The sequence below is a fragment of the Nothoprocta perdicaria genome, unplaced genomic scaffold (assembly GCF_003342845.1).
Source record: "Nothoprocta perdicaria isolate Ctin4 unplaced genomic scaffold, notPer1 scaffold_375, whole genome shotgun sequence".
NCBI lineage: Eukaryota > Metazoa > Chordata > Aves > Tinamiformes > Tinamidae > Nothoprocta > Nothoprocta perdicaria.
Genome location: NW_020455616.1, coordinates 195,452 through 207,352, shown reverse-complemented (window position 1 = coordinate 207,352; position 11,901 = coordinate 195,452). Strand labels below are relative to the sequence as shown.

The 11,901-nt window shown below is 40.9% G+C and overlaps 1 protein-coding gene and 1 long non-coding RNA gene across 2 annotated transcripts; one reads left to right on the top strand and one right to left on the bottom strand.

Moving 5' to 3' along the window:
* Positions 1-1,953: 1,953 nt before the first annotated feature.
* HTR1D (5-hydroxytryptamine receptor 1D) lies at positions 1,954-7,093 on the top strand. The gene is made up of 3 exons (XM_026044663.1): positions 1,954-2,107; positions 2,501-2,655; positions 4,592-7,093. Exon 3 carries the CDS (start codon positions 5,481-5,483, stop codon positions 6,609-6,611), a length of 1,131 nt encoding a protein of 376 aa, XP_025900448.1. The 5' UTR covers positions 1,954-2,107; positions 2,501-2,655; positions 4,592-5,480; the 3' UTR covers positions 6,612-7,093.
* A 3,094-nt stretch (positions 7,094-10,187) lies between these two features.
* LOC112951873 lies at positions 10,188-11,901 on the bottom strand. The gene is made up of 2 exons (XR_003250286.1): positions 11,476-11,901; positions 10,188-10,399 (listed from the first exon to the last, which is right to left on the bottom strand). It is a non-coding gene; the product is annotated as an uncharacterized LOC112951873 (long non-coding RNA).

The window sequence follows — 11,901 nt, the reverse complement described above, 5'->3', positions numbered from 1 at the left end:
AACGCTTTTCCTTCCTGTATGTATTCTGTGCAGCTTAATCTATAACCAAGAAACCAGTTAGGTTTATGTTTACTTCCAGACCACATCTAGTCCTTCCGAYGCATGCAAACCTACTTATAGTTTATTTTAAGGATTTCTCAACAGCTTCTGCATTTCCTCTGGATTTCCAATTTTGGTGTACATACGGTGTCACTGCCTCCTTTTCCACCCAAGATCTGCTTTCTAAATGGTTGTGATGTATGGAGTGACCTATATTTTCTCCTAAATTTATTTCRTGGTGTTTGGACTGGTCTTCTCTACCATTTGGGTTCTGGTCTCAAATTGGAACTCCACAGATAGTCTGTGCTTCCTGCTTGAGTCAGCTATTCCAAATATACAATAAATTATTCAAAAGTTTCTCCCTCCTTTTGAGTTCTATGCAACATATCTTTCTAAAGTCTAATTCTTCTTAGGAGTGCCATCTGGTGTTTGTCAGCTCCCACCGAGAGAGACTTTTTCACAGGTCAAGGTGCTGAAGCGTAATAGAATAAGTCTGGCTTTTTTAGGCAAGATAGAGGATTTGACATTTAAATGCAAAATCAGAATCATTTACAAAAAGATTTAACAGCAAATGGGTAATCGGTAGTTTCCTGCAATTTAACTCCATTCTTAGCCGTTCCTTTTGCAATTCCCTTGCTTGCTGTCCAGTTTAGAGAATTATTTCTAACAATTCAAAATGAAGCCTCTGACACCCAGCCTGGCATCACTCCAAGTAAACTGAATGGATACTCCAAGTGTCCAAACACTGGACACTCCAAGTAAACTGAATGGATCCCCGACTCCGTTCTCCCAGTGGCACAATGCAGAACAGGGACTGAGATCTGTTCTGTTGTGCGAGCTTAAATGCTTTGTTCTACAGTATGAAGTTAAAGAAAACATTGTTCAACTTATTAGAAGGTGTTCTATCCTGGTCACCTATCTGGGAAATATTTTCATTTCAACATGTTTTATTTTATTGTATATATTATTGACCACAGTCAAGCGCAGATTTTCACGGGCACATCAAAGCACTGACCTTTCATCAGAACTGTCCGCACTGGCAGAAACTGTTGTCAGCTGCCTCAAAACATTGCTCTCTGCAGAAATCATCCTGTCCTCCAGAAGGGCAATCTGTTTTCTAGAAAGGATGGAAATATGTCAGGACTACATTTACACTCYAAAGTGAATATCTCCTTTGAAACATTCAGGACATCTTTTTTGTCCTGACACAGCCACAGTTATAGCTGTTCAGTGTCCACAGGATGGCACTGTGTCACAATTATCTTTTGGTGTTATTAATCTTATGTTTGATGTTATTAATTTTATGTTTGCAACAGTCAATCTACCTTGCTACAGTYTGAGCCACTTAGTGTCATCTTCAACCAGGCTGAAGACCCTCAAACGCTGCCCCGGTCATGCTCTATTATTGCTAGGCTATTATAAAGCCTAGAAACTGTAGRTGGAACCAAAGCATCTTTTCAAATGTACCTGGTTTTAAGTAAAGACTCAGGACAGGGAATTTTCTACTGCTAAAAATGTTTTCTTTTTGCTCACACTGAATATGTGCCCAGCTTCACCTTCCAGATGTGAACTTTCTCTTTGTCTGCTAAGTTCAAAAAAAAAAAAGTTGCAGTCTTAATTTTTTTTTTTCCAGTTTAATTTTTTTGTGTGTGTGGTGAAGATATTGGTACTTATATTTCATAATCTAAAAAGACCAAGTCCCTCCAAACTCTCCGGAGCTGTCACTATTACAATTTTCTTAATCTCCTGGAATTTTCAAGGAAGCATAGACACAGAAGTTGAGTTGAAGGGCCGGCCCCTATCCATCTTTATGTGTTTTTGGAGGTATGTATAAATTTTACTCTGGTAGGCTATGACCTCMCCTTAAATCTATTTCAGGCACTTCGAAGAAGTAGTTATAGCCCATGGCCAAGGACACCAGCTGGAGGCCAGGAAGAGATGGACCAAGGACAGTGCTACTGCACCCAACCTGTCTAAGAGGAGTTTGGTCTTGAGATGAAAACTTGCTGTGCTCTGCCCTGTGGGGGCCAGAGATACTGCACAGGCTGATACCTTCTGCACTGTAAAGGTAACTTTAGGAATGAGGYTGCATGGCTACAATTGTATAGATCATAATTTGCAAATAATGAAAAYAATGGTATTATCCAGGGGTGATAATATATTCAATTGCTATTCAGTATGCATCTTTTATGCTATGGATCTCATATATTCCTTATCTAGGTGACATATCCTACCGGGATGTTGTTTTCAGTTAAATATGTTGAATGGCCTTTTCATCCCTCTGTGTTTTGAGAGTGTACATCTTGTAAATATGTGTATTCTTTACCCCTTAATATACAGTTGAATCTGTGATCTTGCAYTTGACTTTATTAAGCTTCATTTATTGACTGTATGAGATTGAATGTTATTTGTCTTAATTGTCTAGTTTAAGAAAACTAATTTTCTTTTCCTGATTTTCCAGAGGAAAATAATTGTCCCTAGGAATTTTTCTTCACTTGAGTAAAAGCAGATAACTGCAACCTCTATTGCTGTGCAAAATGAGCAGTAACAAATCTTCTCTATGAGATGGTGCTCTGCTGAAGAGAACTGATGGAAATCAAGATTGAAAGAAAAAAGGTATCAATTGGAGTGTTCAACTTCTGCTTAAAACCCCCTTTGTACTTGGCAACTGCAGGACAGTCAGTTTATAAAAGAGATTTCTGAAGAGATCTGGGCACTACTTTTTCATAAGCTTTATGTTTTTATGTGGCCAGTTTGTAGAAACTATAATAAACAGTAGTGTACACTGTACACATAGTAAATGTGATGTCTTGACGAACAGTCAAAATGGCTCTTGTAAARGTAAGTTATGCCTTACATACAAGTCTGTTGAAGTTATTAGGAAAAGCTGATGAGTATATGGATTGAGTCAAGTCCAACTGATGTAATTTACTTTTGACAAGGCCTTTTGCCAGACACTCTTGAATAAGGTAAGTAASGAAGGCTCAGACTATCCAATATATTAAATGATCTGGAAAATAKATGAATATTGAGGCGATGATATCTGCTGATGAAGCAAAGCTCTTTGGGGCAGTAAAGACAAGGAATGACTYGGCAGACTTGCAGAGAGCCTTGTGATTAGGTAGAAAAATGGGAGGAGGAGTTGAGTATAGATAGATGCGAAAAGGGAGAAAGTAAGAAAAATGTTGATATTACCAACAAACACAGTAACATCAGGGATGATCGCAAGTATGGACTGACTTCCAGATACAGGACAACTGAATGGACAAAGAGTAACAACACGGTTCATTAAATGAACAGTTGCCTGAAGAAAATGGATAGGGATGATTATTCCCTGTCTCTTTAAGACAAGGGCAACACAGCAAATGAAATTATGAGGAACTAGTTTTAAAACAAGCGAAAGGATGAAATTCACACAGTAAATAGCTGAATTTTTAAACTCCCCATCACAGGATATAGTGAATTCTAAAATGTTCTCAAAATGGACAAATGGACAGGAAAAAAAAAAAAAAAAGGATAAATTCCTGGAAAAATTTATGCACGGGGGGATAGTTAATACAAAGATACCATAAATCTCTGGATACAGAGACATTTTCCGGGCAAATTTCAACTACATGCTTAGGTTGTAATTATACTCTACCTTAACATTGGTACTAGCGTGTCAGAGAGATGACTTTGGTAGGCTTTGGTCTGTCAAAATAGACCAAATAGCCTGTGGCCATCCTCATATTTCAAAATTATTATAAGTTGCAATTTTACTCAGTGCAAGAAAAATGGACAGAGAAAGAGAGGTTGAAAATCATCCTGAACGTAAAGAAAAAAAGAGGAGAAGGAAAAAAAAAGGGCAAGAGAGAAATAGTCTAGTGTGAAATACGATTTTTTTTTTTAAGGAACCCCAACCATATCACAACAATACAGCTCAAAAGAAAAGGCTTCTCTTAAAGTAAGTTTTACTCACCAAGGGTGAATGTTCGCAAAAAAAAAAAAAAAAAAGCAAAACAATAAAGCTTTGGTTATCTTCTGTTACAATTGCATCTGCTGGATGCATTAGTTTTAGTGCTTCATCTGAAGCAGATTATTTGTAGTTTTTTAGAAGAAAATATCCTGCTGTTGCTTCACAGATTCCTAACTGAGTAAAACTCAGTTCTTTGTCAGTTGTGGTGAAGCCACACCGCTGACGATTCTAAGAGGTGCTGCTCCATGGTGGTTGAAGGAGGCCTGCCTGGGCAATTACATTCTTGGAGAAGTTCAGCTTCTCTCTTGCYAGCCCTCGGAGCATACGTTCAACCCATTCCAGACTCCTGTTCTGAATCTCTTTCATGAAACAATGAGCTTGCATTACTGAAGTGGTGTAGGTCTGACTTAAGGTCTCAGGGCAAGCTTTTTTAGATAGTTCTATTCTGGCTTATAAGGATTTCAGGTTACACTAAGTGAGTCTGAAGAAGCATAGGGAAAGACTGTTGCTGTGAAATGCTGATCTAAAACTCATAGCTCAACTTCCACATTACTTGTATCATCATTCTGGGCTAACATATTCTCTTTCTTTCTCCAGATCCCATTAACCAATAACCAGCCATATCCTTCCTCTTTTGAGGGAATCACCACCTCACAAGTCATTAGAATCATTCACTGTTGGCGTAACCAAGCTCAGTCAAGCTCAGTGCTTGGAATGTTCTGTGATCCTCAGCACCAGAGCGTTGAATTCTGGTAACCAAAACTTGATTCCAACATTTGAAGACCGAATGTGTGCTGAAGAGAAAGACAGAGTGGCCTGGATGAGTAAGTGAAAAGAGCTCTGCGCTGTCTTGACTTAAAATGTGTCAGAAATCATGTTTACAGCAGGAATCCAGGCGGTATTGTATTATATCTTGGACACTGTACTAATAATGTCCCTCAAATAACAAAAATGTGATATTCAGCTACTGGAGTGAAAGCAAAAATAATCTTGAGGATCATTTTGTCCAAAACATTGGACATCAATTACATGTTTCTGCTTTGGCAACTCACTCTTCAGTACTGAGTTATGCAACTTTGCAGAAGATCACTACAAAAAAGAGGTGCGAGGAGAAGATAATAAAGAATGATTTTGTMTTCAAGTACATTAGAAGTTGTAAGATTAGAATGAAAAACACCTGCATTACTGCCACTTACGCTGTCTTTTATGTTGTCAGATGCCAGGATCATATTTGCATGGTTACRTCAAGATTTTGCTTTTTAACATTGGCCTCAAATAAGATGTGATGGAAAACCTAGCTTTGAAGAATATCTCATCTATTCTTCAGGATTCCATTTGCAAGAAGTTAGTAATTGTTTAGTTTTGGACTCCAGCATAAAAAGTTCTGCTTCAGCAAGATGTGAACATCTTCATTGTGGAAGGAAGATTACACTGGGAAGTGCAATTAGAGCAGAGATTACATTGGAAAGTGAAATCAGAGCAGAGAATGACTCAGTATAACCACTCAGCAGAGCTCTCCCTCCAGAGCACAGCAAATAAGTCATTAAATTTCACTGAAACACCCCTGGCTTTGGATGAAAGGACACTACTAGGGCTGAAGATTTCACTGTCAGCCCTTCTGTCTGTTATAACTCTGGCAACGATCCTTGCAAATGCTTTTGTCATCATTACAATTATCCTGACTAGAAAGCTCCACACACCTGCAAATTACCTCATTGGTTCCTTGGCGGTGACGGATCTTTTAGTGTCCGTGCTGGTGATGCCCATCAGTATTGCTTACACTGTCACCCACACGTGGGCCTTCGGCCAAGTGTTGTGCGATATCTGGTTGTCCTCAGACATCACGTGCTGCACGGCTTCCATCCTACACCTCTGCGTCATTGCGCTGGACAGATACTGGGCTATCACGGATGCTTTGGAATATGCCAAACGCCGGACTGCTGGCCGCGCAGCACTCATGATTGCCGTGGTCTGGATGATCTCTATCAGTATTTCTGTGCCACCACTTTTCTGGAGACAAGAGAAAGCTCATGAAGAAATTGAAAAGTGTACTGTGAACACGGATCAGATTCCCTATACAATTTACTCAACCTGTGGAGCTTTCTACATCCCAACCGTACTCCTTGTAATATTGTATGGTAGAATTTATGTAGCAGCTCGATCTAGGATTCTGAAGCCACCTTCGTTATATGGGAAACGATTTACTACTGCACACCTGATTACTGGCTCTACTGGGTCTTCTCTCTGCTCCATCAGCTCTAGCCTGCAYGAAGGGCATTCAGGAGGATCCCCATTATTCATCAGTCATGTTAAAATAAAACTTGCAGACAGTGTCCTGGAAAGGAAAAGAATTTCTGCTGCCAGAGAAAGAAAGGCCACCAAAACTCTAGGCATTATTCTGGGAGCTTTCATTATCTGCTGGCTGCCATTTTTTGTCATGTCCTTAGTCCTGCCGATCTGTCAGGATGCTTGCTGGTTTCATCCCGTCCTACTGGACTTTTTTACATGGTTAGGTTACCTAAACTCACTGATCAATCCAGTCATCTACACAGCTTTTAATGAAGAATTTAAACAGGCTTTCCAAAAAGTAATGCATTTCAAAAAGTGCTCGTCTTGATCCTCTCCTCTTGTTACTGATCTCTGTACAATCTCACAGCCTACTCGAAGACTTTCTGTACCTTTATTCCCGAATTAAGGGRTGGAAACTGCCATCTCCTCTGCTAGCCTGTGTTGTGCATGTACCTGACAAYTCCTTGCCAATTTGATACTTTCTGTCTGGAGTTCCATATCCCACAGTAGAATTTGTTTATGGTCTCTGCAGTGATCCTGTGTATATCTGATATCAAAATAGGAAATGAGCTTTGTAAAGAATGAAAGAAGCAGAAAGCTGAGTTTGTATGATAAGATATTGCCCAGTTCTGCCATGCCTTTGTAACCTGATGGGAGAGGAATGTGTGCTTATCTGCAGGACTTCAGTATTTCTGGTGTATATTATTAGCAAATTATGTAGGCAGAGAACATTTCTGTAGAATGGGATCTAATGCCTGTATTTCCTATGGCATGTATCCTATCCATTTGAAATTAGTAAAGCCATTAACTTTTTCAGAAATTGTGTGACACAATCTGACTATAAGCAACAGGGCATAGACTTAACAAATATCTAAGTTTGGTGGGACCTTCATGATTGTGCATTTTACATTTTCTGCTACACTCCTGGTGAACTCCAGAAAGTTTGGTAATTTGAAATTATTTTACACATCTTATCATGAATAGAATAGCCAAAATAAATAGCATGAAAAATATTGAAATTTACCTTGATCTTATATTTTTGTTATTTATTTTTTGCATGCACAATCTGAAATAGACAATTTAGTGTCTGTGGGGAGTGACAGGGACCTTGGAAGGGAGATTGAAGAAGCTCAGGTTCCTTTTTTGGTTCTGGTGCACATTTCTTTCAATAGCAAAAAAAAAACCATAAAAATGTTGTTAGCAACTCTACCTAGCTGCACCCTGCTGTGTCTTAACGCGTGGGCACCCTGGCACTCTGCATGGGAGCAAGGAAGTGCCTATGAATGCGACAATAAAAAGAATATTTTTTCAGGCTTTCATGAGAAAAAAAAGATTGAAAGAATTGGGAGAGTGAAGGCTGAGGCAAGACCATAATAGTCTTCATATATAGAAGAGAGAGCTGCCAAGACAAATGAAATGATCTGTTCTCAGCTTATAGTCAGTAAGGTAAGAAATCAGGGACTTATCCAGGRAAAAATTAGATGAAGTATCAATAAAAACTTCCATAGTGAAGTTGTTGGGGTGGATGTTGAGTCACTATCGCTGGAAGTCTAAGAACCAGTCAGAGAAAGATCAGTCACAATCCTCGTCTGTGGCAAGGGAATGGGATGGAGCAGAGCTAGGCAAGTGGAGGAGGTCCCCTCTAACCTGCATTTCTGTAGTGCGAGGATTCTGTCACAGACATAACCTGTATAAAGACAATATATCCATGTGTATTATATTTGTTTAATATAATTTTTATACAGTTTTGTATCATTCATACTTCTAAGCATGAGGATGCACAACTCTGAGTAATCTGTTYCAACACTTGACTGACCTCATGATGAAAACGATTGTCCTTAAATCCAATTAGCACCTCTCTTGTTTCAACTTACCGTTGTCTCTTACGCACGTTGTCTTTTCCTGCACAGTTGGAAGTGCACAACTGTGAAGAGCCTGGGTACAGAGGTGGTGCTGCTGGTGGGTTCCCCCAAAGCCTTTTCTTTTCCAGGGGGAGTAACCTTGGTTTCTTCAGCTTCTCCCTCTACCCTCCGTCAGCAAGTGCTTGTTTCCTGACCATTTCGGTCGCACCCCACTGACATCACTCCAATTTATCAATGTCCATCTTGTACTAAGAGGCCCAAAACTATGCTCAGCATTCTGTATGTGTTGTAACAAACGCCGAGTAGAGCAGAATAGTCACCTCCCTTGATCACCTTCTGTTAATGTAGCCCAGGATGCTCTCAGCACACTGCCAACTTACCCCCACATCCCCTCTAGCAGAGCTATAACTCAGCCAGTCAATACCCAGTATGGATAATTTCAGTGGATTCTTCCTTCCCAGCTGCCAGATTTTGCATTTGTCCTTTGCTGCATTTCATGAAGCTTGTGCCATCCAACTTCTCCAGCCTGAATGGTGGCCTTGCCCTGGAGTGTATGAACTGTTTCTCCAAGTTTAGTGACATCTTAAAACTTGAGAGGAGGGCAGCCTTTCACCTCCCCCMGGTCACTGATGTCATTGAGAAAGCTGTTGAACAGGACAAGTCCCAGGATATCCCCCCACGGCACTCTGCTTGCTGTCACACTGTCCAGCCATCCAGATCACAATGTCCCAAATGGGACAATACAAAGATATTGTGGGAGGTAATGTCAAAATCCTTACTAAWGTCAAGGTAAATGACACCCATTTTTTTCCCTCATCCACAAATCCGGTCATTTTATCATTGAAAGGAATCTACTGCCTGCCATGATCTACCCTTGATAAATACGTGCTGACTGTTCACCTTCTCCTTCACCATCCTGCCTCCCGAGGGCAGTGCTACCCAAGGCTGCAACTTTGTCATGCTTTCACAAACCGTGTTGCAGGATTGGTTAGGGAAAATCCCTGGGCTTGGTGTCAAGGTAGCTATTTCCACACCTCCTGGAGCCTGAACACAATCAGTGACCTCTGCAGCAGCCTGTAGCTTGGCCCACAGAGCATGAGGATAGAAGTCTCAAGATAAAAGAGGACGAGGGGAGCTTGTGTCTGTCTGGTTGGCAAAGAGCATCCATCCAGTTTGCTCTGTCTGAATCAACTATACTTTTGGTTGTCCTGCCTTGACTGTTCTTTAAAACTTCTAGTGATGAGCCGAGTGACAATATATCATAGCACTGAAAATGACCAACTGCTAATTTTTAGTCTTTGTTCTTAGGTCTTCTTTGGGCATTTAATGATATCCTGTGTAATTCAAGAGCGAAAAGCTGGGCCCTTTGATTAGGCTAATTCAGAAAGGCACACACATCATTCTTATTGTTGGTAAATATTTGATAGAGTGCTTCAGGAAATCATATTTGAAAAACCTGTGATATAAAACTGCCACAGGAAACATTAGCTAAAAACCATAAATGAAAGATAAATAACATCCTATGGCTTTGGAGTTGAAAGGAGGAGGCTGCCATGTCACAGAGATCAATGTCCATATTTACCATGTCATTAATAGTCCATGCAGTCAGGAGTACACAAAAGTATTTCACAAAAGGKACATGAGGGCTGCATGATTTCTAAGTGCCTCTCAGGCTTTCTGTATTTGTATTTTTACAATTTGTAAACATTTTGTATTGAGGTACATATTATGACTGTCCCAGCAGATACAATTATGCCAGTGACAGTGTAGAATTAAAAACAGAATTAGCTAAAGAAAAGTCAAAGCGTGTGTGTTCACAGCAGCATRCTGCAATAAAATTTCAGTGCAGCATATTCCTACAAATGGGCAAGAGTGTCAGCCATGAGGAATGAGCTGAAGGTAGGCAAAACAAGGAAAGTCTTCCCAGGATAAACCTAAGGCAAATCTTGCCCTGTGGAGGGAACATGGCCATGGCAAGCATGTATGTTGCAGTAATACTGCTATGCTAAATTATCAGAAGATAGCTCCTTGTGAGTGTGGGCAGGAAGGAACAAATGTTATAAACAGCAGCCAGTCGTACCCGCTTTGCAGGACACCTTGAATGCTCTTGAAGTAGTGTCAGGAATGGTGGCAGTAGCTACAGTCCCCAGTAGTTTCCCTTATGACCTTCCAGTTGCAGATGCTCAATAGCTCAAGTCGCTGAGAGGTGAGGAATTCCCAACAGCTTCAGCAAAATTCATTTAACTTTTCATCGCTGTTGAAACAGAAGGAAGAAATGTAGGTTAGTAGCTAATGAAGTTAAAAGCCTTCTCAGACAGGTTTCCTCTCGGTTGCCTTGTTCACAGACACGCCATGTCCAGCTTCTGGTGGTGGCAGTCATGTTCTTCCCAACATCTCTTTTGTCAGCAACTGCCACTGAGAGGAAGCCCCTTTTCCCCAGCCTGGCAATGTCCTTCTGAAAAGCAGTCCTATCCTGCAGCACAACAGTAGCTCTCCCCAAACTGTTGTTGTCTATGAACTTGCTGAGAGTGCACAGCATCTTCTTGTTAAAGACGTTAAGCAGTTACCCTCCTCAATGTGTGTCTATGAAGGATGGTCCTAATAACCAGACACTAATTGGACTTCGTGTTGTGGAGCACGAATCTTTGAGACCAGCGTTCCAGAAATGTTTCCATTCACTTCATATCCTACTCTGGACCCACCTGGACCATATCTCACCAGTTTGACTATAAGGAGACTGTGGGAGACCACATTAAAGGTCTTGCTAAAACCAATGGTAAGATGAATCAGAATACATCCAGGGCTCTTCTTTTGTCCATGCAAACAGGTGCCTCATTGTAGAAAGCTATCGGATTGGAAAGGCAGGTTTTGCCCTCAATAAACCCTTCTGGCTGCTCCCACTCACTTTCTTGTCTTTTATGTGCTTGGAAATTGCTTCCAGAATATGCTCAACAGCCTTCCCAGACATAGAGATGAAGCTGACCAGTCCATAGTTGCATGGATCCTCCTTTCCATTCTGGATAATGGGTATGACATTTGCCTTTTTTTTTTTTTTTTTAATCACCAGGAACATCTGATCACTGGAACATTACAAAGATGACAGAGTGAGCATGCAGTTACACTGGCAAGCATCCTCAACACTCTCAAATGCACCACCTGCTCCCACAAATATGACTACTCAGATGAAATTTTTAAGATGTCTGCTCCAGGAGGAGGACAGATACCCCTTAAACTCACTCTACTCTAACAGCAACACCTGTCTACAGAGGTAAACCCAGTGAATTGTATGTGAGAGTCCATACCAGTGATATCTAATGCATTCAGACAAACCTGGCTCTCAGTGTGTGCAGATCCTGTTTATAACTTCCAGCAGCTGCCACTCCCCATCCTTGTGTTCTCCAGATATGCCAGGTTCTGACTCCTTAAGATCCTGGTGAAAGCAGGGGTGAAGATCCTCTGTCTGAGGATGGCCGTAATGCCAGAAYATAGGCTTTTCCAACAAGAGGAAGATGCCAGTGGTTTGAACCTATCAACCTACTGATGTTGCTGCTTGCTTCTCAGAGAGCAATGCCTTCATTCCCGTGCCTTGACATGGATGTGGGCTCCTGGAGGAGTTCATGGTGTTATCCTGCTGATCCTAGAAACCAGAAACATTTGCAGAGACAAATGACTTACTCTGGTTGCCATACAGAGTGCTGATAATGATGTAACAAGCTCTACAGCACTGCTGTCCACACAAACAAGCACCTGCTTCCT